General features: G+C 58.6%; 1 protein-coding gene across 2 annotated transcripts; it reads left to right on the top strand.

Annotated features, from left to right (window-relative positions):
* Positions 1–4,282: 4,282 nt before the first annotated feature.
* On the top strand, positions 4,283–26,751 carry HNF1B (HNF1 homeobox B). 2 transcript variants are annotated; one of them, XM_039720945.1, is made up of 9 exons: positions 4,283–4,740; positions 8,781–8,980; positions 10,219–10,483; positions 11,092–11,333; positions 19,063–19,226; positions 21,743–21,875; positions 21,974–22,165; positions 22,556–22,674; positions 24,949–26,751. In XM_039720945.1, the coding sequence occupies exons 1-9, from the start codon at positions 4,292–4,294 to the stop codon at positions 24,967–24,969; spliced, it is 1,785 nt and encodes a 594-aa protein (XP_039576879.1). In that variant the 5' UTR covers positions 4,283–4,291; the 3' UTR covers positions 24,970–26,751. The 2 variants fall into 2 exon arrangements, with proteins under 2 accessions (XP_039576879.1, XP_039576880.1); XM_039720946.1 differs by having other exon boundaries at positions 4,291–4,740; positions 10,297–10,483.
* Positions 26,752–27,992: the final 1,241 nt, after the last annotated feature.

Below are 27,992 nucleotides of genomic sequence, written 5' to 3'. Positions count from 1 at the left end.
TGCCTCCTGTCCCCCACGGGCCAGCCCCAGCTCCTGTCTCCTCCTGTGCCAGGTGGAGCTGCAGGGCTCTGGGTGAGGGCTCTGGGGTGATGGATGTCCCCAGGGGGATGTGTGTCCCCACCACGGGTGCACCCACATCCTGGAGGAGCAATGTGGGGGTTCCCTGTTGTGTCCCCAGTGCTGCCAACACAGCCCACCCAGTGCCAGCCCTGCCTGAGGGCTCCTGTGCACTGAGATCAGACATGGTGGACACCAGATGGGGATGAATCCATCCCTGCAATCCATCCTTCAATCCATCCCTGCAATCCATCCTTCAATCCATCCTTCAATCCATCCTTCAATCCATCCTTCAATCCATCCTTCAATCCATCCCTGAGCCCCAGAGCATCTCTTCCTGGATGATGCCCAGGCTCATCTTTGCTGTGCTTGGGGCAGGGGGCACACAGGGGGAACAGGAGTGGTTTCCACACCAAAGCCTCTCTCTGTAGCCTGGTGACAGCTGGGACATGTCCCTTCCCTGGGAGCTGGGTGGGTTGTGCAGCACAGCCCGTGACGGGGTGTCTGTAGGGTGTCTGTAGGGTGTCTGTGGGGTCTGTGGGGTCTGTGGGGTCTGTGGGGTCTGTGGGGTCTGTGGGGTGTCTGTGCTGGGAATGAAGGGGACAGGGACAGCAGGATCAGCACCCTAGGACTGAGCCTCTCTCGCAGAAGCTCTGCAGAGGGAGAGCCAAGGCTGTGCCCATGCCCTGGGAGGGAGAAGACAATCAAAGAGGTAATTTGCATCCTAAAGCACGTTCCAACAGAGCTGGCTTCCCTGGAGGGTGCAGGTGGCACCTGTGTGGCGCTGGGGCTGTGGCTGTCGGGGTGCTGGGCAGGAGGGCTCCCCGTGGCCCTGGGCAGCCCCGGGCAGGGCGGGCAGCTCTTCCTTTCATGTCTGACCCCTCCCGAAACCACAGCTTCCCTCGGCCCGCGCGGGGATCAACCGCGGGTCATATTTAATAAAGGTGGGGATGGGAGAAGGCTCAAAACATTACATCACCTCGTGTGGGGGAGGCGGAGGCAGGCAGGGAATGCGAAAGTCTCAGCGCAAGTGGGGGCAGAGGAGAAAAAAAATCTCCGTGAGGGGGTTTAATGGCCTGCTTTGGTGGGAACTCTCTTGCCCACTGCCCGCGAGGTCAGAGGTGTCTGCGCGCGCTCAGGCGTTAAATGAAACAAACTCCAAGGGAAGAATGAGGGGCAGATACCAAACGTGTAAATGTGCCCGTGGCAGAAATCCCCCGGCGCTGTGCCTGCCCCGGGCCTCGCAGGAAAGGTCCCACCAGTGCCCCGTGGCTGCTGTGTCCCCACTCTGCCTGGTGCCAGGGGACACGAGGCCACCCCAGCCAGGACAGGGGGTGCCCTGGTGCCTGGCTTCGCTGCCATGCAGTGCCAGGAGCAAAGTCCCCGTGCCTGAGCCGTGCCTGGGGCTCACCCCGCGCTGCCCACGGCGCTGCTGTGGTGTGGGAGCTGCAGCCTGGCTCGGGGCAGGCACGGCTGGCCCTCCGTGGGGATGCAGGACGTGGCTGTGGGAAGGGACTGCCTGGAGCAGGATGGCTTTCCCCTCCTTGTGGATGGTGTGCAGGGATGGGCTGCTGGTTGGGTTCTGGAGTCTCTGAGATGATGGGGAGTGGATGGTGTGCAGGGATGGGCTGGGTTGGGTGCCTGGAGCGTCTGAGGTGATGAGTGGATGGTGTGAAGGGGTGGGCTCCTGGTTTGGTGCCTGGAGTCTCTGAGATGATGGGGAGTGGATGGTGTGCAGGGATGGGCTGTGGTTTGGTGTCTGGAGTCTCTGAGATGATGGGGAACAGATGGTGTGAAGGGGTGTGCTGCTGGTTGGGTGCCTGGAGTCTCTGAGATGATGGGGAGTGGATGGTGTGCAGGGATGGGCTGGGTTGGGTTCTGGGAGTCTCTGAGATGATGGGGAGTGGACGGTGTGCAGGGATGGGCTGGGTTGGGTGCCTGGAGCCTCTGAGGTGATGGGGAGCAGGACTGAGGCCATTCCAGCCCTGGGCCAGTGCGGGCTGGCTGTGCAGCAGGTGTCTCTGGAGGGTTGAGGGCAGAGCAGAGCGTGCCCAGGGTGAAACACCCTCCTGGTGCAGCCACCCTGTGTTCCCAGCCACTCCTGCTTCCCACTGATGCTCCCGCCAGGCTGGGGCTGGGAAACTATGTGCTCCCAGCCCCGGGGGCAGGCAGCGGCCCCCGAGCTCTTCTGCTGAGAGGAGTTAATGAGCTGTGCCGGACAACGATGGGAAAAGGGAAAAGGGCGCTCGCAGCCAGGCTCAGACACCGCTGGGAGGAAGGGGGAAGAGCAGTGGGGGGAGAGAGATGGACCAGAAAACGATACCCACTTCATTAGCCAGGTGGTTCCAAATGTGTGGAAACAGGACAAGGTCCAGGTCACCCACTGTGACAGAACACCATTATCATGCCGTGCCATGAAGCCTGTGCAAAGACCAAGTCAAAGCTCAGCAGCCCACTTGAAAGGGACAGGGGACACGGGGGACCCTCTGGGAGCAGGAGCCAGGCTGTTCCCAGGCCGGGCAGGGTGGGGGTGTCACAGCCCGAGCTGGGGGGTCTGGGCACTCAGCCCTGGCACCTGCAGAGCCTCCCACAGACCCTGGGCAGGAGGGGCACGCTGGGAGCACGGGGATGTGACACAGTCCTGGTGCCACCGAGTGGCTGGCACAGTGACACAGGCCCTGCACGGCCCCTCAGCCCCACGGGTGGGTGGTTTGGTGCCTCTCCCGTCACCTGGGGTCTGGAGAATTTTGGGGGGATCAGGGACCTGCTGTGGTGTGAAGGATGAGGGCACCTGTGGGTGCAGGGAGCCGGTGGGCAGGGGACACTGACCCTCAGAGCTGGGACAGCTGGGCACAGAGAGAGCACTCAGCAGTGACCTGCTCTCTAGAGACCCGAGGGTGCAGGGCACAGCAGGGCTGGGGAGCCCCTCACCCCCACCGAGGATTCACACGGTGCCAGAGGGGTGTCAGGGAGCTGCTGTCACCGTCCTGGCCCCGAGCTGCCCCTGTTCCAGGAGCAGGAATGGTTTTTGGACAGTTCAGCCCGTGCAGTCCCAGCGCCCGCTGCCGCCGGCGGGCACAGGCTGTTCCCTGCCGAGGAGCTGGGCTCTTCCCTTGCCTGCCTTCCCTCTGCCTGGCTCTGCAGGATCCAGAGTGCCACGGCTCCCCGGGGTGTTTACCTGAGGGGATCCATGGCCAGGGGGTCAGGGACCAGCAGCTGAGCCCCCGAGAGGCTCTGGGGCTGCCTTTGGGGTCTGCCCTGGCTGCTGGTGGCTGGCAGGATTTTCTGTGTGTTTTGAGATGGGCAGGTAACTCTGGGTGCCCTGGAAAAGTCTGAATCTGGGCTGGGAGCACTGGGTTTAAAGCTGCTGGCCTTTGCCAAGAGCAGGAACGGGAAGTGCTTTGGCCAACTGGGCAGTCATGAGTGGAGATCTCAGGCCTGCCTTCCCCTGGAGGTCCCAGGCTGCTCTGTGCCCTGCCCTGGCTGTGCTGCTGCCTCTTGTCCTGTGTCTGCTTCTATTTGAGTGAATTTGTTCATCTTTGGGACGTGGTGCATTCACAGCAGTAGGAAGAGCAGGTTTTGTTCAGACCCCAGAGCACAGCCTGGATCTCTTCCCTGCCCATTCCCAAACCTGTTCCTGCTCCCAGCCCCGGCTGCTGCCAAGGGTCAACGGGGGCTTCGTGTCCCCTGTGACCTCTGTCCCCGCAGTGTCCCCTTGGCTGACTGGCTGTCCTTCCCTGTCCTCAGTGGCACTGAGCCTGTCCCCAGAGCTGCCCCACAGCCGGGGCCACAACCCCCACTGGTAACCCCATCCTGGGGTGCTCCCCTGGGCCCTCACAGCCTGTTCCTGCTCGGGCAGCAGGACCCCCCACACCGGAGGACTGCGGGGAGATCCCAGAGGGGTTTCTCATCCTGTCCCCCTTCCAGCGTGGGCACAGCGAGCCCAACCCACCGGGGGTCTCGGCTCGGCCCGGGGGGCGCGGGCAGAGAAAGGCGCTCCCTTCCCGGGGGGCGACCGGCTCCGGGACCCCCGACGGCAGCCGGGTCCGGGGCGCTGCCAGCCGCCGTCCCGTGAGCACCGAGCCGCCCGGCGCTGCCCCCGCCGCTCCCCCGGGGCCTCCCGCCGGCCGCGAGGCAAAGTCCGCCCCGGCGGGCGCTAAGGGCCGGGCCGAGCCGTGCCGGGCCGGGGCGGGGGCCGGAGGAGAGGCTTTGGCGCTGATTTGCATAAGGTATAATGCCTTATGGTGGCGGTCATGGCTCGGTAGAGCGCGGCCCGCGGCCCGCAGCAGCCGGGGCGGAGCGGGAGGAGGGCGGCGAGCGGCGGGCGCGCCGCGGCCCCGGGAGGATGGTGTCCCAGCTGAGCGCCCTGCAACGGGAGCTGCTGGGCGCCCTGCTCAGCTCCGGGGCCACCAAGGAGGGGCTGATCCGCGCCCTGGAGGACATGGTGCCCGCCGCCGGCTTCGGCGTCAAGCTGGAGAGCCTTCCGCTGTCTCCCGGCGGGCCCCCCGACGGCAGGGCCGGGCTGCCGGCGCTGGCCAACGGGCACGGCAAGGGCAAGCTCTCGGGCGACGAGGGCTCCGAGGACGGCGACGACTTTGACACGCCGCAGATCCTCCGCGAGCTGCAGTCGCTCAACACGGAGGAGGCCGTGGAGCAGCGGGCGGAGGTGGAGAGGATGATCAGGTACCGGCACCGGGGTCCGCCCGCAGGCGCTCGGGACGGCGGCCCCGGCCCCAGAGCCCTGCCCGGGGCCGCTCCCGCTGTGTGGAAGCCGGGCAGCGCTGCCGGCGCTCCCGGCTCGCTGTGTCCCACCCCGGGGCGCCCTGCCCGCCCCGCCGGCAGTCCCGGTGGCGGCTCCCGGGGCTCCCTTGCCCGGTGCTGCCTCGTCCGGACCCCGCGGGGAAGCCGGAGCCGGTGGCCGGGTCCCCCGCCCCGTCGGGGCTGGCGGTGTCCGGTGGCGGCGGGGCCGCGGGGGCTCGCAGCGGCCGCCGGCTCCGTCCGTCCGCGCCGGCGGCTCCGCATCAGCCGCACCACGTGGAGCCCGGGGCGTTATTAATTTATTTCTATAAATCATCAACAGAAAGATACACAAAGGGCCGCGATCAGGGCGATCGGGCCGGCGGGTTATTCATTGCCGGGGTTGTAAAGCGGGCCGCGAGCGGGGAAGGAAGAGGGAACCCCCGACGGCGGCGGCTCCGCTCCGGCCCGTCCCGACACGCGGCTCCGCTGCGCTGCCGGCCCGGTGCCCGGCCCGGTGCCCGGTGCCCGGTGCCCGGGGCGCGGCCCCGGTGCTGCCGGCCGTGGGTGCCCGTGCCCTCCGCCAGCCTGCGGAGCCCGGGCACAGCCCCGGCTCTGCCCCCGGGATCTCGGCAGGGACGCGCTGCCCTCCTGCCCCGGCAGCAGCAGGGCAGGCGGTGCCCTTGGGGGACAGGCAGTGCCACCCGTGCCCGCCCTGTGCCAAGGGGGCTCCGAGCGAGGAGGATCCATCCTCAGCACCCCTGGGTGCTCCCACTGTCCCCGGTGCCCTCCTTGGTGGCCACATCCACCCGCGGGGGTGCCGGGCAGGCTGAGCCCCGGGGTCCCCGTGCTCCCGCAGGTGTTTCTGTGCAAAGTTTGCCTTGGGTGCAAACAAGAGCGGGCACATGTCCCCGAGGAGCCTTTGCAAAGGGCTGGTGTTTGCTCTGAGAGAGGCCTTTGTACTTGGAGAGGGAGCAGGTAGGGGAGCCGGGAGACAGCGGCTGCTGGGGCTGAGCCCCCTCTTTCCCTGCTGCCCCGGGGTCCTGACCCAGGGCAGGCTCACTCGGGGCTGGTCCACATCCCTGGGGCTGCTCCACATCCCAGGGCTGCTCAGGAGCCCTGCAGCTCCCTGGGGCCGTGGTCTGGCTGTGCTGTGCTGGTGCCATGGGGTCACCGTGGGCACCCAGCCCAGCTCTGGCACAGACACCCCAGGCTCCCTCCCTGCCCGTGCCACCTGCCAGGGCTCACCCACACCTCGCTCAGGCAAATCATAATAAATCCCAGGAGCACCCAGATCCCATCTGTGGGGCTTTGGGAAGGCCACCAGGCAGCCCTGGGGACCCTGCAAAGCCACCCCGAGGTGTGTGGGGAGTGCAGGCACAGCTGACTGATCCCTGGTGAGCAGGGAGATGCTGACCAGGATGGCAAATCTGCGGGGAGCTGGGTTTATAATCCATCTGTATAAATTCTTGGCATATTTCTCTGAGGATGTGGAGTGTGTTTACCTGGTTTTGAGGCTGACAAAATGGGTGAGCTTGTCTGGGAATCCCTGGGAAGAGGAACAGGCTTTGCCCTCACCTGTGTGTGAAGGTGAATGGGGAAATGTTCTTTTTCAGGCAGCATTGTCTTTGTGGGGCTAATTTTGTGCAAGAAAAACACCTTTCCATGGTTTTGGTGAGAAGGACTTTGGAGCCAGGGCTATAAACTGGTTTTCCAGTATTAGAAAGCACTCCTGGGTTGGGTCTGGGTTTTGGTTTTGTTTGTAAGTAAAGTCCTGTTGAAGACTGGACAATTAATGTTTGTTTTATTTCGTTTTGGTGACAGAATCAAAGAATAAGGGCTGGTGTTGACTCAAAAGGTTTTCCTCTCTGGCTTTTTAGGTTACCAAAAAAGAAAGGAAAAAAAAAGAGGCCAAACAAACACTCAAACGTTTCATTTTGGGTCAAGTCCAAACATTTTGTTTAACATGAAACAAAATGTTTGGGTTTGGTTTCAGGTTGTTTAACCCTTTTGAATACGGTCAAGTTGATTCGTAAAGGAATAATCACTTCTCAGAAATTAAGACCCGAATAATTGTTTTGAAAGTGTAAGTGTGAAACACATTGGAAATGTCAAGGTGAAGCCTTTTGAAAAATAATTAAATGGAGGGAAATTCTGGAACTTTTTTTGGCTAATTCTCAGATATTTTTCCAACCAAAAGGTTGCCAAATTTTATCTGAATTTCAGAATCTCCTCTGAAGCCCCCGAGCCTCTCATTTGACATTTTCCGAGCGTGCTCTCGGTTTCACTCTGAGGAAACTCTGCCCTGGGCCCGGTTGCGAACCAAACCGCTCTTAGAAATGATAATGAGCTCTGTCCCATTAACTGGTTATTAATCAGTAATTAGTGGGATCAGTTGGGTGGCAGGAGCTGCTGTGACAAAGGTCTGCCCGAGCCCCTCAGCTGGGGCACGGCTGCTCTGCCCGGTGCCGCTGCCAAGGGCATTTTCTCCACATCCTTCTCCTCGCTCCCCGCCTTCTCCTGGGAGCCATCCCACGGCCAGGACCCCCAAAAACAGCGGGGTTCCCTGCCTGGAGGGTGCAGGTTTGGGCACAGGTTTGGGCACAGGCTCGGGGACTCCAGGAAGGCTCTGTGGCTCCTTCCCGGCTGTGACAAAGCCCTGCTTGGCTCTGCTCCGGTGTTTTGCCGTGGATCCAACCAGCTTTGTTTTCAAGCTACATTCAGGAAAAAAAGTAAGAAATCTACTTGTTGGGCTTTTTTTTTTTTTTCCCTTCACTTGACAAGTTGAAGGATCCAAAGTAATGAATTGGGAAAGCAGTTGGATGGCCGTTCCAAGCGGCGTTGGGGTATTGCATTATTTGAGTGCAGGACTGTGACCAGCTCTGGGCTCACAGTGATTTTTCAGTGCTGAAAGTGCTCCCTTTTGGCCCAGAATAAACCCTGGGATCTTGGATACAGCACAGGTGTTTTGGCCTGTTCCTCTGCTGTCACACTGGGCATTCGACAGAGCTAAAGACCACGGACAGCATTTGGATTTTCAGCTGTAATTTTATTTGTTCTAAAATGAAAATACTCTAATCAGCAGACTCTAAATCGGCGTCAGCTACCCCAAGGACAGTAAAGTAGTGTGATTTAGAGAAGAGTAATTTACACCTGGATCCTACAGGAGCCAAATTCAAGTATTTAATAATAATCAGGAATGACTCAAAATTTTCGGGGGTTTGGTTTCGGTTTTGCGTTCGGGGACTCATTGGGTTTGTGTGCCTGGTTTGACCTTGGCTTTTCAGCCTTTACGTGTGGTCAGCGCATGCACAGCTGTGGGAGCGAGGGAACAGGGTCCCTTCTAAGGGGATATTGAGATTTTGAGATCATCATCCCTGTGGGAATGGAAGGAAGAAGCTGCACAGCGAGCGCGGCGGGTGGGGTTGGGTGGCAGTGCAGGGGTCCCTGCCAGCCGTGGGCACGGGCACAGTGCAGGTGAGCAGGGCAGGAAAAGCATCCCCAGCACCTCTGTTTCTTTGTCAGCAGACCAGGATGGGCTCCCCGTGCCCATCCATGTGTGTGTCCCTCTGGGTGTGTGTGCCTTCCACGGGAGGAATCGCGCTGAACGGGAGGGCAGCGGCTCATGGACGGGCTGTGCTTCTCCGTGGAGGGGCTGGAGGAGCTTTGATGGCATTAATGGCACCTTGGGGTGTCCCATCAGGACACGGGGGTCCTCTGCTTGTCCCTCCCTGGGGGAACAGTCTGGCTGGCAGCCCTTGGGGTGGGTGTGAGCCCCCATCCCGCCAGCCCCGGGGGGCTGTTCTGGGGGCCTGGGGAAAAATATACACTCCAAGGATCTTGTATCCTTCTGAAACAGTTTGTAAATAATAATAATTAATAGTAATAGAAATAATAATAATGAAAGGTTTCCATTATGGGAAGAAGCAAATACTGGGGGCTTCTCCCCGGCAGCAGATATTAACCCTTGGTTTCCCTGCCCACAGCGAGGACCCGTGGCGGGCAGCGAAGATGATCAAGGGCTACATGCAGCAGCACAACATCCCGCAGAGGGAGGTGGTGGATGTCACCGGCCTCAACCAGTCCCACCTCTCGCAGCACCTCAACAAGGGCACCCCCATGAAGACCCAGAAGAGAGCTGCCCTGTACACGTGGTACGTCCGCAAGCAGCGCGAGATCCTCCGCCGTAAGTACCCGAGGGAATGCTGGGGGAGAGGGGTCCCTGTGTCCCTGTGTCCCTGGGTCCCTGTGTCCCTGTGTCCCTGTCCTGCCCCTGGTGCCAGCACAGCCCCCAGGCTGCAGCTCTGCAGCACCTCCCCGAAACAGTTTGCCAAGTAAAATGAATTTAAGGTGTAGGAAAAGGGGGTGAGAGGCCCTGTTGGTGGCAGGGTCCCCCCTGGCTCATCCACAGGGCTGAATTTCTGGGTATTTGTGTTTGTTAGAGCTGGGAGAGCAATTAATGATGGCTCACAGTTAGGTGCCTTTCCCACCTTTGCCCCTTTTCCTTGTTATTTTTCAGGCTGCTCATTTTTTTTCGACTAAGTGCAAAAAATGCAGAGAGAGAAAATGTAAAACCCCTGAATTGCTGCTCTCTGTGCTGTTTAAAATGCAGATTATTTTGACCAAGCACACAGACTATTCCTTTGTGCCCCTGTCCCACTCTTCCCTGCCGTGGGATCTGTCCCGTGGCTCTCAAAGCAGCCCTGAGTGGCACTGGCACTCCCCAGGAAAGGGCTCTGCCTCCCTCTCCCAAAAGGATGCAATATCCAGCAGAGGGGAAGTGCAGAAAAGGCTTCAGCCCCAAATACCATTGCTCTGAAAACACACCTTGAGACGTTAGAGCAAACACAGCCTGCTCCAGCCTTGCCCTGTGCTCCCCCCCGTCACGGGGGGAAAAAGCCATTATAAAAAGAGGGAGAATTCCCCTGCAAAACTGGGAATAATAAAACGCTCCCATTAATCTCCCTTTACTGCTGTGGTGACAGGAGCGGGGCTGGGGCGGCCGCCGAAGGTCACCTCTGGTGCTGCCCGCCCCGGGCACGGGGCTGGCGTCCCACCACGCTGGGAGGGGAGTGGCAGGGGAGCTGTGGGTGAGCACAGAGGGGCACCCTCTCGGGGGGCTTCAGCAGCCGTCCTGCCCAGCTCCTTGCTTGGAAAAATCCTCCCAAAACAAGTGCGGGCTGGCAGGGGCCCTGCCCATGAATATGCATGGCCATAGCGTGCCCTGCACATGCCTCCCCATTAAACAGGGGTGGCAGCAGGCTGGCCCCTTCCCGGGATGGGTGGCAGGGAGCACCTGGCTGGCTCCAAAGCCTGCTGTGGGCTCGGGGTGCTGCGGGAGGGGACGTGGGGGGCCCTCGGCGCGGGACGGTGACTCCGAGCGGCGGCTACAGGCCAGCTCACGTCTGCTCCTTTCTCTTTCAGAGTTCAACCAGGCAGTCCAGGGTTGTGGAAATATGACAGACAAAGGCAGTCAGGATCAGCTGCTGTTTCTCTTTCCAGAGTTCAATCAGCAGAACCAGGGGGCTGCCCAGCTCGACGATGCCTGCTCTGAAACCCCCAGCAAGAAGATGCGGCGCAATCGCTTCAAGTGGGGGCCGGCCTCCCAGCAAATCTTGTACCAAGCCTACGAGCGCCAGAAGAACCCCAGCAAGGAGGAGAGGGAGACCCTGGTGGAGGAGTGCAACAGGTAATGGCTGCTCCACACACCTGCGCTGCCTCTCCTGCCCACAGCCTCAGCCTTCCTCCTGAAAGCCGTGGGCGATGCCGTGGGCGATGCCGTGGGAGATGCCGTGGGAGATGCCATGGGAGATGCTGTGGGAGATGCCATGGGCGATGCCATGGGCGATGCCGTGGGAGATGCCGTGGGCGATGCCATGGGAGATGCCGTGGGAGATGCCATGGGCGATGCCGTGGGAGATGCCATGGGCGATGCCGTGGGAGATGCCGTGGGAGATGCCGTGGGAGATGCCGTGCTCACCACTCCAGCTCGTGGCACAGCTTTGCCGAGCTGCCAGGCCTCTCCTTGCCATGTTTTCCCCCTCTGGGTGATGTTTGGAGCAGAGTGAGCTCCGTGCTTGGGCAGGGACGTGATGGGGATGCTGCAAGGGTGATCCAGGGGACAGCACAGGGACGTGCAGCGTGATCAGAGGGAGCGGGGCTGCCCTTTACAGGACGGCTGTAAAGAGAGCAGGTGGGCACGCAGGAAGGGCTGAAACTCCCCCAGATTTGTTGCGTCCCGAGGCCCCTGCTTGCCCCCAGCAGCACCCTTGCTCCAACGTGTCCCTTGCCTCGCAGGGCCGAGTGTCTGCAGCGAGGAGTGTCCCCCTCCAAGGCTCACGGGCTGGGCTCCAACCTGGTGACGGAGGTGCGGGTGTACAACTGGTTTGCCAACCGGCGCAAGGAGGAGGCGTTCCGCCAGAAGCTGGCCATGGATGCCTACAGCTCGGGCCAGCCCCCACACAGCATGAACCTGCTGCTGTCCCACGGCTCCCCGCACCACAACCAGCCCAGCGCCTCCCCGCCCAGCAAAATGCCAGGTAAGGCCTCGCCAGGGTGCTGGGGGTGATGCTGGCAGAGCTCGGGTGTCACCCTGGTCGTGGCTCAGCCTCGGGCAGGGATGGTGATGGAGAGCAGCGCTGCTGTCACTGCAGTGCTGTGGCCACATGGTGAGGGCTGGATTTCCGCCGCGCCGGGGATAAATCAGTGTTTGCTCCGTTGGTTTGACTCGCGGGAGTTCCGTGTGGGCTCGGCTGGGCAGGGAGAGGCAGTGCCCAGCAGGGCAGGAGGAGCTGCCCCGTGCCTGCCGTGTGGTGCCAGTGCCAGTCTGTGGCATGTAGCCCACCTGGAGCCCTGGTTCTGCACGGGCAGTGCCCAGCAGGGCAGGAGGAGCTGCCCCGTGCCTGCCGTGTGGTGCCAGTGCCAGTCTGTGGCATGTAGCCCACCTGGAGCCCTGGTTCTGCACAGGCAGTGCCCAAAGGAAGGGGTGCCAGGGTGTCCTGGCGAGATACCCCAGGCTGGGTGCATGATCTGCAGCAGCCCCGTGCCAGGGTGCAGGGAGGTGGATGAAGAAAGCTGCCAGGGGGTGCAGGGTGACTCCTCCTCCTCCTCCCCACACCCAGGACTGGGCAGAGCTGAGCAGACCCCCGAAAACCCCCAGGGGACTGAAGTGGGAGATAACCCTCCCCGGTGTGCAGCCCCCTCCCCACGGTTATGTCATTGTTGGGAGAACAATCCCCATTGTCCCTCACCTGCCTCTGCAGCCCCTGCGGGTGGCACAGGGGGCTCAGCCCGTGTCCCCCTGCCCTGTGTCCCCTCGGACACAGCCACCCCCTGGAAATGACCCTGCGTGGCGTGTGTGACACGCACCCAGCTCATCAAAAGGCAAACCCGTGTGGCAGAGTGTCCCCGTGGGAAGGGCAGGGTGCTTGGGGACACCGCCAGCCATGCAGGTGGCACCCCCGAGAGGTACCCGGGGATGTGCCTGGGCATCTCCAGTGGGCATCTCCCGGCTCTGGAGGAGCCGGCAGCATCCCGGGGACCGGGATGTGACCACAGTGTGACCCTGCCCCAGGAATGCCCCGCACAATGGACGTTTGCCCTGCTGTCAGCGGCTGATTGCTTACAAGGTGCCCTACAAGCACATTGTCAGCAGAATCAGCTGTTTTCGGTGTCGCGGCGGGCTCCACAATGCCCCACCAGCATGCAGCCCCGCATTGTCACGGCGTTGTCCCCCGTGCATGCTTAATTGACAATTAAGCCGGGGCTTTGAACGGAGCCCGCCGCCTTTGATGTGCCCCCCGCCTGGCAGCGCACATGGGGCACCCCCGAGAGCCTTTGTTTTCTTCTATTAGGGGACAGCAATTACTGTAACCGCGGGCATTTATCTCGGGGCTGGAGGGCCCTTAAGCCCCAGCCTTTATTTTGCCGTCGGAGCGGTGCCAGCAGGGGCTGGCCGTGGCTATAGGGCCGGTGACAGCCCCGTCCCCAGGGGCTTTGAGCGGGGCAGGAGTGGTGGCCGCGGGGCAGAGCCCCTCCGGAGGGGTCGGCAGGGCTTGGCTGCGGGAATTCCCCGGCGGTCGGTGCTCGTGTCCGTCCCGAGGAGGCGGAGATGGGCATGGCCAGGGACGCCGAGGGGCTTCGGGGCTGATGTGGGGGCAGCAGGCAGGGATGGAGCTCAGCCGGGCCGCGCTGGGTGTGAGAGCTGGGTGCTGGAACACCTCCAGGAGGTGTTTGGGGATCCCCTGCTGACCCCATCGGGCTGTCCGTGCTGGGATTTGAACTGTCCTTGCCCCGGCGTGGCGGCGTCTGGGCCGCTCGATGCTTTAACAGCTTAATGACAGCGCGGGGACACTGTCCTGGCCCGGGACATCCCGGGGCAGCTGCGAGCCTCGGCCGGGCACAGGGAGGGGTCGCCTCCCCATCAATGGGGTCCCGCAAAGGGCGGGATGACAGCGGGGCAGCGATGGGAGCTGTAAAAGTCAAACATCCTCCGGCCCCTTCTCGGGGACTCATCCGTCAAGCCTCGAGCTGGGGTTTTAACTGTTTGGAGGTAAATACTTACAGCCTTTCTATCTCGGAGGCTCCTCTCCGAGGCTGGACTTTTCCCTTACTCTGGGTTTTATCAGCGATCTTGGTTCCCTGTTTGATTTGAAGGTCACTCGGGGCTTTATCTCGGTGCCATGCCGCAGACTCTGGCTTATGCCATCTTTATCTTCAAGAGCCCCGAAGACAATCGGGGCATTGATGAGATTAGGGGAAGCAGCGCCCGCCCCCCGAGCCCGCCCTGCATACAAAGGGCCGCCCTCCCTGCAGAGCCCAGCCCATGGCCGGGGGGCACAGCATCCCTGCAGCCTGCCCCGGGGCACCCATGGGGGCACAGCATCCCTGCAGCCTGTCCTGAGGCACCCATGGGGGCACAGCATCCCTGCAGCCTGTCCCGGGGCACCCATGGGGGCACAGCATCCCTGCAGCCTGTCCTGAGGCACCCATGGGGGCACAGCATCCCTGCAGCCTGTCCCGGGGCACCCATGGGGGTCAGGGTGTCATCCATCCATCCATCCATCCATCCATCCATCCATCCATCCATCCCTGCTCTGCAAACATCAGAGGAGCAGATCAATATCTGAGCAATCACATTTATATACATATATAGGTGTATATGAATATCTATTAAAATACATTACTTACATATATATGTGTATATATAATATATAATATATAATATGTATTATATATATTATATATATAACATATATATACATATATATATAACATATATATATACATATATATACACACACACATTTAGATATCTCTATAGATAGAGATAAACATAAAAATAACCCAGTGCCACCCCTGAGATTCTTCCTGAAGCCCAAAGGGCAGCTGAAGGGCTTTACCTTTCCTTTAAAAGAAGAGCCCACCAACAAGCCCTCGCTGTGGGGTACCCTGGTTCCACCTGGCCCTTCCCCGTGCCCTGGGGGTGCCTGGGACCCCGTGCCATGGCTGCAGTATTTTACTGTCGGGCACACGGTGGGGCTCGGTGGGTACAGTGCACTGTGAGGAGCTTTTCCCTCTTTTATGGGGGTAATTAGAACTTTATGGCAGCAGCGAAATGGGAGGGTCTAGTCCCCATAAACGGGTTTATAATGGATATAAACTATGCACCTCTGTAACTGAGCAAGATTAACACTTTAGGGACAATTTGAGTGGCAGCCCAAAAATCAGATGTGCCTCAGCGCTGCCTGGATCTGAATTTTGGGAGGGTGAAGTTATCCCATCAGTGTCCATAGTGCAGTGGGTGAAACATCACTGAGTCCAGCATGACCCCAAAAATTACACTTTGCTTTTCTCACCCCATTTTCATACCCTGGCCTGTGCTGGTGGCTGCATCCTGGAGGGTCAGGCAGAGCCAGAGCTGCATCCCCTCCATCACCAGAATTTTTGGGGTGTCTTTTGGGGTTTGCAGTGCTGTGATGTGCAGGGCATTGGTGACGTCTGGGCAGAAGTGCAGCCTGGAGCTGGGGGCAGGGGCAGCCACTGTGTGCAGTGGCACGGTGGCAGCAGGGCTCCTGCTGCATGGCAATGACAGTTAAAAGTACAGTGAGGGGGGTTTAAAATCCAATTTATTCATATCAAACATGACTTAGAGCAAAGCAGAACCAAACTGCTTCACTGCTGGTGCCTGCCAAAGGCCTGGTGTGCTCAGAGGAAATGGCACAGGGCTGTGATGAAAGTGATGAAGAGACTGATCCTTGCCCTAAACTCCCTCCACCACCCCTCTGCCCCGGGTCAGCAGGATGAGTGTGGACCCCCAGAGAAGCTGGGGGTGCTGGGGCTGGGGGTGGGTGCCCAGGACCCCCACCCTGGGGCTGTCACTCTGCTGTCCCCGTCCATCGGCTGGAACAGGGTTAAGGCTACAGGAGCTGGACCCTGCAGCTCGTCTGGGGCAGGGGAAGGCTGTAAAACATTTCACAGCCTGTGCAGCTCAGGGGCCACACAATGGCCCGTCCCATAAACAGACTTTTGTATTATGGCTGTAGCTCCAGTTATAAAAAAAGCCTTGAGGAGGGGAGGCTCCACGGCCAGACCCATTCCCAGTGATCCCATCCAGCTCCTCTCCTGAGCAGCCACAGGAGGAGACTGAGGGGGAATAAATCCCTTTGCACAAGGGCTGCTTCCAGCTGTGGAGGCACAGGAGAGCAGCAGGAGAAGCATTGGGCTCTGATGGCTGTCTGAGCCCAGCCCATAAAGCCTGGATGCCAAAGCCCCGGCAGGAGCCCTGCAGTCCTGGTGCTCCCAGGAGCTGTGCCCCTGCCTTCACCCGGCTCTGGGGGGCTCCCAGGGCTGTGCTGCCAGGGCAGGGCTGGATCCCAGGGTTCAGTGATGGAGGGAGGCCTGGGGAGCTCAGAGAAAGGCAACACCAGGGAGCTCCGTGTGCTCCAGCAGCGACAACAGCAGCAATGCCTTGTAGTGGCTTCCTGATATTAATGAGCCCCAATCCAAGCCAGCCCTGGGGACACGTAAATAATAACACCCCTCCCATTGTGGGGACGGGGAAAACCCAGTGAGGATGGGTGTTTCCTACAGGGAGCCCTGCAGGAGGCTTCTCAAGTGGCTTCTGTCCTTGGTGGGGCAGCAGTGGCACGGCTGTCACCAGCCCCAGAGCCCAGCCTGGCCCTCCTGGGGAGAGTTAATCTTCATCAAGACTCTTCATCAAGACACAGAGTCTTCAGTGGTTTTATCTAGACACCCAAAATCTCAGTCCCCAGCCTATCTGGGAATCTCGGCGCTGGTTATTGTTCCTCAAACAATCAAAGTCTCGTCCTTGGGGCTGCAAGGGAGAGCTTCAGAGTCAGCATTTAACCTCCTGAGTGTTTGCAAGCCAGCTTCACAGCTTTGGGTGGCTTGGCTCATGAGTTCCCACCCCCTCAGCTCGATAGGGCATGATTTTGCATTTTAAATGGACTTTTTAGTTGTTGTTCTTACTGAGCCCAGAGGAGCCTGAAGACAGCAGAAACTCAGATTTCCTTTGGCAGAGGAGCCGGCTGCGCTCTGGTCTATCTCTCAGATCACACCCAGAAGAAAGGGCTTTGTTTTATCTGCCCTGCCATTGTTTCAGCAGCCGGGATCCCAGCCCAGAGTGAAGCACCCTCTGCAGGGCCAGGAATGTGTGTGACAGTGCCCGGGTTGGGTAATGTTTACCCTGTTCACGGCAGGGACGTCCACTCGGGCAAATATCCACCTGCCAGAGGACATTCTTGTATTATCAGGGATAAAGGGGTTTGCTGGGAAATCATCAGGAACCAGACATGGTGAGCAGATTCCTATCTGTGGGTCGTGTTTAACCAGCTGATGGGGAAAATTCGGAGGCGATTACGGAGCGGCTGTGTTGTGGTTTTGGTGGAGGGTGTGGGTGCCTCTGTGCTGGGGCAGATGGTTTGGGAGCTGGGGGAAAGCTCCTGGACTCCAGTTCTGATTTCTTTGCTTTTCCTTGGTTCAGAGATGAATTTTAGAGTCGCCCTTAGAGCATCCTTCACCGAGCCAGGCTGAACCTGCCCTGTGGTGGTCACTCTGAGGAGCTGTCCCCACTGTCCTTGTGCAGTGCCCAGGGGTGGATGGTGCTCATGGTTGGCAAGGTCGGCTTTGCCACCATGGGATTTTTCCCCAGGAGAGCCATGGTTTGTCTGTCCATCATCCACTGCTTTGATCCCAGAGCAGTTCAGTAAATCTGGCTGGAGCACGGGGCTGGACTCTCCTAATAAATGGTTTTTCACCATAGCTGTCAAGGCAGCCCTGTAAAAGACACTTTTGTTTGCCGTGGGTTTTCCTCAGTTAATTATTTGTGATCTGTAGATGCCTTTCCATGACACATGGCTGATCATATGGTTATCAGTGTGGGGTGCTTGAGCCAAATTAAATATATTTATATAGAAGACCTGTGCTGGGGCCAGATTTCCCTCAGGGCAGTGGAGGGCTGGGGGCTGCTCTGGGGCTTGGAGTGTGTCTGGTCCCTGTGCCTTGCTGCAGTGCCCTGTTAATCACACACTTGTGGAGAGGGCGTTGAGGGGATTGGGTGCAGGAGGGCTGAGACAACAGTGGGAGCCGTGGATGTGGGAGCTGGGCATGGCTGGGGCTGCAGGGAGAGCTCAGAGGGGTCACAGGGGGTGCAGGGTCCCTCCCCACGCTGCAGGGTCCCCAGGCCAGTGTCCAGGAGCCACGGCAGGAATGTGAACTGTGCAAATGGAAACCCGAGGGGTGCAGGGGGTGTGGGGCTGCCTTTTCCCCCATGGTGGGATTCCAGCCGTAAACCCCTCGCAGTAACTGCAGGAGATGGGGCCAGGGACAAGCTGGGAAGCAATGCTGGAGGAAGGGACACCCTTTCCCTGTTTGTCACTCACGGGTGTCACTCAGGAGCTGGCACACATCTGCATCCTCATGCCACACACCGTGGCAGGGCTGGGGGCTCTGAGGGGCTCGGCACCACCCTGGTGTCACAGGAAACAACACGACGGGGACACACTGCTGCTTTCAGGGTAGAAAAAGGGAAGTTTATTTTCTGACTCTAACACTTACAGATTTCTAAAGGTGACCGTGGATTGGAGGGTGAAAGTGCTACTTCTTCAATGACATTGGATAAACTAACAGTCTACCAAATTTCTCCTCCTCCATAAAAAAACACAAAAAACTTGTAAAAGGTGTTTACAAAAAGCGCGTAAAGAAGTTCGCTACAAAATCGCAAAGTGTCAGAAGGCTTAGAAAATGTTAAAAAATCAAAGCATCAGCCTGGCACGGCTGATGATACTGGATAAACTAACAGTCTACCAAATTTCTCCTCCTTCATAAAAAAACACAAAACACTAAGTTCTTTACAAAAAGCATGTAAAAAGTTCGCTACAAAAAGCGCGTAAAGAAGTTCACTACAAACTGTTTGTCACTCACGGGTGTCACTCAGGAGCTGGCACACATCTGCATCCTCATGCCACACACCGTGGCAGGGCTGGGGGCTCTGAGGGGCTCGGCACCACCCTGGTGTCACAGGAAACAACACGACGGGGACACACTGCTGCTTTCAGGGTAGAAAAAGGGAAGTTTATTTTCTGACTCTAACACTTACAGATTTCTAAAGGTGACCGTGGATTGGAGGGTGAAAGTGCTACTTCTTCAATGACATTGGATAAACTAACAGTCTACCAAATTTCTCCTCCTCCATAAAAAACCACAAAACACTAAGTTCTTTACAAAAAGCGTGTAAAAAGTTCGCTACAAAAAGCGCGTAAAGAAGTTCGCTACAAAAACACAGAGCATCAGAAGGCTTAGAAAATGTTTAAAAACCAAAGCATCAGCCTGGCACGGCTGATGATACTGGATAAACAGTCTACCAAATTTCTCCTCCTCCATAAAAAACACTAAGTTGTTTAGTGTTAGTTAACGAAACACTAAGTTGTTTACAAAAAGCGCGTAAAGAAGTTCGCTACAAAAACACAGAGCATCAGAAGGCTTAGAAAATGTTTAAAAACCAAAGCATCAGCCTGGCACGGCTGATGATACTGGATAAACAGTCTACCAAATTTCTCCTCCTCCATAAAAAACACTAAGTTGTTTAGTGTTAGTTAACGAAACACCAAGTTGTTTACAAAAAGCGCGCAAAGAAGTTCGCTACAAAAACGCAAAGCGTTAGAAGGCTTAGAACATGTTACAAAACCGAAGCATGGTGGTGGCAGGGCCGCGGTGGCCGTGGTGACGCCAGGCCGTGGTGTTTTGCAGGGGTGCGGTACGGCCAGGCGGCGAGCGGCGACGCGGCGTCCTCGGGGGCCATCAGCCACCACGGCGGCGCTGCCATGGTCACCACCAGCCAGGCTGTCCTGCAGCAGGTCTCCCCGGCCAGCCTGGACCCCGGCCACGGTTTGCTGTCTCCCGAAGGTAAAATGGTGAGTACACCTGGCCCATTGTGGCGGCGGCGCTGATAAGATAAGAGGGCCCAGCGGGCAGAGCAAACACGCTTTCCCCCGGGTTTCACACGCGGCCCGGCGGAACAATGGGGCATTGTGGGGGAGCAGGGTGCCACTGTCCCCTCCGCCCGCCTGCCAGGCGGCGCTCCCTGGGACACCCAGGGTGCTGGAGCTGAGGTGGATCTGCCATTGATCGCAGGCTGAAGGCGCTGGGTGGATCTCTGTTTGCTTTCCCCTGCCCATGACACGGGATCGATAAAATACCCATTCATTACTTTTTCCCTGAGCCCTCCCAGGTTTGGGAAGAGCTTTCCCAGTGCTCGTGCTGGTTCTGGCCCCACAGCTCTCCCCCTCCCCTTTGCCATGTCCTGCTGGGCAGAGCTGTCGGTGTCAGCATGGCAGGAGTGGAGATGGGACACCAGCGTCCCTGTGGTGCTGGACATGTCCCCATGCTGGTGCCCGGGCACTCGGGGTGCCCCTTCCTGGTGCAAAGCCCCTGGAGGAGGGGTGAAGGAGGGCATAGGAGGGGGTACAGGGGTTCAGGCCAGCATGGGATGGGATGTGGTAGCAGAGCACAGCCCAGTCCTGGAGCAGGCTGGCAGAGGTTTGCCTGCAGCTGCTGCTTTTCCGGGAGTTTTTTTCCTGCTGAAATCGAAAGTCAAACATGGCACTGGGTGACGGGGCCAAGCCGGTTCTTCCCCGGTTTTCACTTCCATTTTCAGAGGGCTGTCCCTCCTGGGCCATCCTGTCTGTCTCCTGGCTAAGCTGAGTGGCCATGGAGGGGCTCACTGTCCCCTCCCTCAGCTCTGGCACCGTTTCATTGTCCCTTTCCTTCTGGCTGGAGAGGGTCTCCGTGCAGCCCCTCGGGCTCTGGCACTCACCCTGCAAAGCCAAACGTCCCCTGCCAAGCCGGGGGGACATTGCAGAGAGACACCCCAGCCCGCTGCCTCTGCCCCAGCACGCCCAGCTCACCTCAGGGTGTGTTGAGCCTCATAACCCTCAGCCTGGAAGCCATAAAATGAGTCAGGGATAAAGGCGGCGGCAGCGGCGGCACCGCGTGCCCGGGTGGGGGTCCCCAAGAACCAGGCAATGCCAGCACCTGGGACTGGGGCAGAGACCCCTGGAAGGGGCTGGGCAGCAGAGGAGGAGGGAAGGGAGCAGATTAAACTGGGAAAAGCCGCTTGGTAAAGTGCAGCAGAAGAGCCCTGCTGAGTTCTCCCCAAGGCACAGGCACTGCCCAGCGCCGTGGGGACCCTGCGGGACCGCGGCTCTGCCAGCTTATCTCTGATCTCCAGGCAGGGCTAGCTGGTGCTTGCAAGTGATTTAATAGAAATATGCTGTAGGCTGTGGTTTCTAGTAAGTAAACATGTGCCTTTAATGCCCCACATGAAACAAGGAGCTGCCAAGGAAGTTGCTGCATCTTTCAGGAAGGAGTGTTACTGAGGCTCCAGAAATCCCTGGTGGCTCACTTTTTCATGCTCCGGTGTTTGCCTCAGCTGTGTTATGCCAGAGGGTCTACCCTGAGGGTCCAGTGCCTGAGGGTCTTTTCCAGTCATGCACAATCCAGGTGCAGTGCTCTGGGGCTAAACACCCCGTGAGAGGAGCCAGGGCTGCAGGCGAGCGAGCGGCGTGTGCTTGCCGGGAGCTGTTTGACTTGTGCAGCCGAGTGTGGTGTAACCCGGCCTTGAAGGGACTTTGAAAGTGGAAAATACCGGATCAGGAAATGTGAGTCACTCCCGGGCTTTGGAATTTATTGATGGATTTGTTTCAATTGCTATCTCCAGCTCACATGTGCAAAATAAACAAGGTGCTCGGAACTGGTGTCCAGAAATGTCACCTGAAGGGCTGCAGGGATGGCTCTGAGCTGGGATTGAGGTCACTCCGTGCAAGAGGGCTAACAACAGGAATTAGGGGAAGGTGCAGCAATTAAAGAAATAAGGCACTTACATGTCCCGGGGAGCAGCTCCAGCCCTCGCAGCACATGCCAAGTGCCTTTGTCTGATCCCTAAACTTTGGCCCGAAACCCTGCCTCTGGCTCTGGCTGTGCACACCCACCCCGTCTCACCAGTATCCTGCCAGATTGGTGACTAAGATCATCACCACGAGGCCCTTTTAACCTGCCTTCTGCATTTTTCTTCACTTTCCTGAGTTTCTAAGTCCCACTTTCCCCTACAAGCAGGATGGTTAGAAGTTAATGAGTGTTGGGAGCCCTCAGCTGTCCCCGCGGGCTGGAGCTTGGACTCGGGGTACAGAGCAGCAAAGGCTTGGGATGTGCCGTGTTCCGGTGCCATGCTCCAGTGGAGCTGGCAGCCAGTGCCAGCAAAGCCTTTCCCAATCTGTTCTGCTGCACATTAACACGAAGTCGAGGTGCTGCACTCGGGGTCTGCAGCCTGCTCCCCTCTGAGGAGGGGGCTCTGCTGATGCCCCCGTGCAGTGGGGAGGGGGCTGGGGGCTCTCTGTGGCTGTGCTCTGACTGTGCCTGTCCTGCCTGGCAGATCTCCGTGTCGGGGGGCGGGCTGCCCCCGGTGAGCACCCTGACCAACATCCACAGCCTGTCCCACCACAACCCGCAGCAGTCCCAGAACCTCATCATGACGCCGCTCTCGGGAGTCATGGCCATCGCCCAGAGTAAGAGCACCCCGAGTTCACCTCCGTGCCCTGCCCCGGGCAGGGGTGGCACTGCCTGCTCCTGCCGACACCCCGCTCTGCTCTCTCCCTGCTCCCAGGTCTGAACACCTCGCAGGCTCAGAGTGTCCCCGTCATCAACAGCGTGGCTGGCAGCCTGGCAGCGCTGCAGCCGGTGCAGTTCTCCCAGCAGCTGCACAGCCCACACCAGCAGCCGCTGATGCAGCAGTCCCCGGGCCACATGGCACAGCAGCCCTTCATGGCCACCGTGACCCAGCTGCAGAACTCACACAGTAAGGCCTGGGCGAGCTGCAAAGGGCCCCTGCATGAATTCAGATGGGAAATCAGCTTCTGCTCTCCTCCTGCTCTCCCCTTGGCTGCTGCCCCTCTCTCGTGGTTCCAGCCCATGGGATGCTCAGTGGTGCAGGCTGGTCATATCCTGCCTCATCCCTTCCGCCCTCTGGTCCAGCCACAGCCCCTCAGCCCCACGAGTTTCTGGGGGTGAGCTGTTGCCTGAGGATGCAGTGGATTGGAGGGTAGTGGTGGGTTCTTCCCTTGGCCTGTGGGGTTGGTTCTTCCCTTTTACCCCATCCCCACCTCCCTGGTGCCTGTTCCCATCCCTGGATCTGCCGTGGCGGGGGCTGGCGTGGCTGTTCCCTGAGCTGTGCCCCTCCTGTCCGCAGTGTATGCACACAAGCAGGAGCCTCCCCAGTATTCCCACACCTCCCGCTTCCCCTCGGCCATGGTGGTGACGGACACCAGCAGCATCAGCACACTCACCAACATGTCTTCCAGTAAGCAGGTAAGGCCCACAGGGCTGGCTGAGGGGCCACGGGCTGGGGCCGTGAAGGTGGAGTGGAACTTTAGCCCCTCTGGATGTGGGAGCAGCAGAGACCCCGTCCTGCTGCCTGTGCTCCACTCCTGTGGGAGCTGAGGATGAGAACCCCACTGCAGCCCCTTTGTGGCTCCAAAACACCTGCCTGCAGGTGGGGTGATGGGGATTTGGGTGATTTTGGCTAGCACTTGGTGGTACCAGCCAGGCCCTGCTCATCCCTGGAGCAGCCCCATGAGAGTGGGAGCATCGTGCTGGGGCTGAGGAGGTAGAACCAAGCAGGCTCTGCTGCCCGTGTCCAGGGGGACCAACCCTGCTTGGAGTCAAGTGGAGTCCCAGGCTCCCCAGCTTCCCCCAGCCCATAAACCTTTATCATCTGCCCACTGCAGCTGTAAGGCCGCACTTATCCTGGTTCAAATCAGGTGTGTGAGGTTTTCCTTAGACAATAGTCCCTTTCTGAGAGCCAGCTCTGGGGACTGTGGGAAATATGTGGCCCTTATTGATCGCTAGATAAATAAGAGAGAGCCTTGAACTTGCATTCAGATAAACTTTCTTCCCAAGGTTTGACAGGGGACAGGAGAAAAATGTCTGCAATGACCACAGAGTAAATACAGCGTGGGATTGAAACCCCCCCAGCATCGCTGTGGGACCCTTGGCCAGGGTGGAGGAAGGGGCTGGGGCTGCAGAGGGGAGACGTTTGGGGTGCTTGGGAAGGGGTCACGAAGGCCACCCCCCCGGGGATCCCACTCTGGCAGGTCCCAGGGTGACCATTCAGGCACGGCCGCCCCTCCGAGCTCCATTTCCTCCGTGCAGCTTTATCGGCCCATCTGCTGCGCGCTCAGCCCGAACTGCCCCTGATTAATCCAGCTCTGCTGCCTTTGATGCCGGGCTGGCCGCGGCAGCCCCGGGACACAGGAAATGTCCCTGGCAGGGAGACAGAGCCCGGCCATCCCTGCTGCCTGCGGGCCCTGCCATCACCCTACCCTGACCGCGCTGGGCTCGCGGGGCTTTGCCTCCATCACCTTCTTGCACTTCTGTCAAAGCACGAGGGGGTGTCAGGGCTCAGGAGGGGGGTGTGGGGCCAGGACCCTTCACCTGCTGTGGTGAAGGGGCATCCACCCCCCCTCGTTACCCCCAGTACATGATAAAAATGCTGCAAGCAGCAGGGCAGGATGTGACCTGTCTCCAGCAGCGAACCCACCCAGCCCCCAGGGTGTCTTTTCCTACCAAGCATTCTGTGCCCAAGCTACAGTTGGAAAAATCTGTCTTTGGACATGGATTTCTTTCATGGTGGTCAGCAGTTTCATTAGCCAGAGGTGAATGAAGTGTGACAGACAGCATAGGGGCCCCATAAGTGCCGCTCATCACACAAATTGCTCAAATACCTGAATATTTTTGGTAATTTGGGTTTCTATCATTTTCTGGGGCTACCTGGCTCCTCCACACTTTGTCTTGGCATAAGGCAGGCAGCCCCCACCAGACCCCAAAGCTGTTCCGTGGTGGTGGTGATGGGGGACAGAGCTGGAGGGAGCTCCCTGCTCACCCCCAGCCCTCCCCTCGCTTGCTGTGGCTCTCTTATCAGATGTTGTTATTAGACCTGGAAGGGGCAAATACCTCCCTGTTCCTTTGACAACGCTTGAGGCCGAGCCACCACGTTTATTACGTTGGCAAACACCTGATAGCCACGGCCAGTCCCTAATGACATGTCACGGGAGGCTCCTGGCGTCTCCTTATCTCCGCCTGATGATGTTTGCTGTGCCCACAAGGTCACCCCACCCCTGCCCCCCGCCCACCCCGGGGACCCCGGCGATGGAGAGGGATGGGGAAGGGGCCTCTGCAGTGGGATGGATGTGGCACGGGGGTGCTTGGCTCTGTCCCTGCAGGTGAGAGCTCAGGGGACAGCGCTGAGCCCCCGGCGCCGCTCCCACCCCAGCCGAGCTCAGCCTCACGCCTGGCTGCTCCGGGCTGCCTGGCACAGCCCGGGCACAAACAGGACCTTTTAAAAGTATTATTATTTTTGGGAGGGGGTGGCAAAATAGCTGGCTAAGAAAGTATTTTCCCACTGCCTCCCCCGCCGGGGTGCCAGGGAGGGCTCGGGGCTGGGCAGGGCAGCACCGAGGTGGTCACGGAGCAGCGCAGGAGGTGATGCCACCAAATGCTTTGTGCTGCTGCCTCCTCCTCCTCCTCCTCCTCCCTCCTGGTTCCCCGGCGCCGCTCACTGTGCTGCTCTCTCTCCCTCCGCAGTGTCCCCTGCAAGCCTGGTGATGCTCCACACCTCGCTGCCTTTGCACATAGCAACGGGATCTTATTTTCCACTCCGTCCCGCCGGCGAGCTGCGCTCAGAGCCCGGGAGCCGCCGGCCGGAGCGCAGCCCAGCAGCGAGGAGCCCGGCACGGGGCCGGGGCTCGGGGCTCCCCGCGCCCCCGGGGACCTGCCTCTCCATCCCTCCACGCAGGCCTTCCAAGACGTGTCTTGGGGATTGTTTTGCTGAAGTATTCGCCTTCCAAGAGGCTCTCCCGAGGAGCAAGGCACGAGCTGTGCTGGGAGCTGGCGGAAGGGGAAGATGGATCATGTTCAAGTTGTACTCCTCCACCCGGACTGACAGGGACCGGGGTCTGTTACTTGGCGTTTGGAGGGAGGAACTGCATGTGTTGTTGAACTGAGCCAATTAAACTGTAAATATAGGTACAGTCTGCTCCATCCTCCCCCCTCCCCGCTCCTATACATAGAGATTTATATAAAAAAGAAGTAAATTTTGTCCAATGGATGTAAACTACTGTAATTAAGTGCAATTCCCCCATCTGTATATATTGGTCCTGAATATCTTCTTTTTCTCTTTTTTTTTTTAATGGTAAAGGTCAGAGCTGAGGTTGGTTTTGGTTTTGTATTTCTCTTTTTCCTTCCAATGAGTTAATTCCAGTCCTGGGGCTGGCAAGGACCCTGGTCAGGCGGCGCTGGGCTCTGCTGTGCAGGAGGACAGGCAGACACGTGTCCCCTGCACGGTGACATCCCACGTGAAGGAAGGGCACAGGGCGAGCTGGCAGGACCTGGATGATCTGTGTGGGGACAGCTGTGACTATGAATTAATCTCAATGGGCTTCCCTGCTTTTGGGGACTCTGAGGTGGGCTCTGGTGGGCTGGGGAAGGACTCGGCAGCCTGGTGAGCACACCCAGCTGCTGGGAAGGGTCAGCAGCCTCCAGGTGAGCCTGGAGGATTTGCTGCTACAGAGTGAATGAGGCCACACGGAATTCTGGTGGGATCTCCCCCAGATGGGTTCAGAGACTCTCCCTTTTCTCCTCCCTCCGGGCACAGGGTGGGTTGTGTGCCCAGTCACTGCCTCACCTCCTGCCCAGTGAATGGCCAGCACAGGTGGCTTCTTTCCACCTTCAGCAGCTGATGATGAACCTTGTTGGCTCCATCCTTAGCAGTGCACAGGGTGCTCTCGTCCTCATGGTGCCCTGCATGGATGGATGGACAGATGGATGGAATATGGGCTGTGGTGTGAATGCTCCAGCTGCTGCCCTGTCTCAGCTGGCACCAGCTCCTGCATGGAAACCTCTGCAGAAACATCTCCAGCTTGTGAATGATCCCAGCTCTGTGGTGAGGGCATGTCCAGCCCCTCAGGCACCTGCTGAGGACACACACCAGAGCCCTGGAGGAGTTTGGGTGCCCAAGTCCAACCTCCCAAAGCCAAGGAAGCTGTTAAGGGCATTGTCCACCCTCAGTGAGTCACGAGCTCCTCTGTAAATGGATCTAATGGTCCCCAGTTGTGCTGATTTTCCATGAATTTTGTGGCATGTGCCAACTGCTGAGAGGGATTTCCAGGGGTGGACAGCAGAGGTGCCCGTGGACAGACAGCCATGGTGAGAAGGAGAGCACTGGATGCTCTCTTTGGGCTGACAAAGGCTCTTTGACTCAATTGTGGGACCCTCACCCTCGCTGGGACTTACAGGAGCTGCCCACCGGCGAATAAGTCATCAGGAATTTGGAGACCAATATTCAGAATTACATTTAATTTAATGTATACCATAATTAAACACCGTTTCTTCTGAGTCGTCGCTGCTGCGTGGTCTGTGAATTCCGCAGTGACCATCCGTGGTGGTTTGGCAGAGGTGGGGCTGACAGGGGCTGGTGGCACGTCCCTCCTGCTGTCCCTTGCAATGACCATCTCCATTTGTACCTGCCTGCATGTGGGGAGCCCAGGGTTTCCTGTGAGCCCCCAGGTGTCGGCCAGGAGGCTTTTGGAGGTGTGGAGACCATGTCCTCACCCTCCAATGATGCCCTAATGATGCTGCCCTTAGCCCAGCAGTGCCTCCCTCATTCCCTGCTGGCTTTAGCAGCCCAGTGCTAAGCAAACCAATTAGGAGGGGAGTGCCAAAGGCAAGCCCCATCCTCTGGGGATGCTGAGCCCCAGGGGGAGGTGGCAGGGAGTGCTCCAGGGGCTGGAGAGCTTTTGAAGATCCTTGATTGTGAAGAGCTAACAGAGCTGAGTGACTCTGAGCACAGCAGTAGAAAAGGGTGGAACCTTTGTGAAGTTAATGTTGATGTGAAGTAATGTGAGGCTTTCCCTGGCTGATGCAAATCCAGGTGGAATTGGCCCTACAGAGGGAGGAATGGACAGCCCAGGGGGAAGCAGGTGGGAGGAGGAGGCACTAGAGCTGCTGCAGCTGAGCTGAGGCAGTGCCTTTTGGGAATTGATTTCTGCACCAGCTGTAAGAGAGTCACAGACTGAAAGGATGGAGCTTGGGGCGTGAAGAGCCCTTGGGGAAATGCTCCAGAGTCAGTGCTGCCCTGGTAAGTGAAAACCTTGGGAAAAGGAGAATTGAGAATTGACCCCACCACAGAGGGATGTGGTGAAGGAAGAGGGGACAGAGCCAAAAAAACAAGGGCAGAGGATATAAACAAATGAAGACACAGATGCAGCAGGTGACTCCCACGAAGTGTGATGAAGCAGACAGGATAAAATCTGTAATGTGAGTAGAACAAATGATTAATAACAGATACTTTCTGTTATTAATCAGGTGTGGGTTTCTGGAGCTGCTGAACAGTGATTGTGTGCTGTCACTTCCCATCCCTGGAATGGGGGAAGCAGGGCAGGTTACTGAGGGTGCTGTGGGCTCTACCCATACCTGCATGGGGAGAAAGCTTCCTCTGATTTCAGTTAAAAATCAGGCTGAGGGAACCTTTCTGGATGGCAAATACCACACAAAACTCTTGGAGCAACCTCTGCAGCAGCTGGGCTGGGGCTGGGACTGTCCCTGGACCTCACCTTGCTTGGAGAAGCCCT

The sequence above is a fragment of the Passer montanus genome, unplaced genomic scaffold (assembly GCF_014805655.1).
Source record: "Passer montanus isolate IOZ18808 unplaced genomic scaffold, ASM1480565v1 scaffold44, whole genome shotgun sequence".
NCBI lineage: Eukaryota > Metazoa > Chordata > Aves > Passeriformes > Passeridae > Passer > Passer montanus.
This window is presented reverse-complemented; position numbering and strand designations above follow the sequence as displayed.

Bases quoted from the DNA above. Each gene is read 5' to 3' on its own strand.
- HNF1B (XM_039720945.1), top strand. From the start codon at position 4,292: ATGCCTTATGGTGGCGGTCATGGCTCGGTAGAGCGCGGCCCGCGGCCC. The intron at 10,484-11,091 runs GTAATGGCTGCT...CTTGCCTCGCAG, and splicing joins CTGGTGGAGGAGTGCAACAG to GGCCGAGTGTCTGCAGCGAG. The intron at 22,675-24,948 runs GTAAGGCCCACA...CTCCCTCCGCAG, and splicing joins ACATGTCTTCCAGTAAGCAG to TGTCCCCTGCAAGCCTGGTG.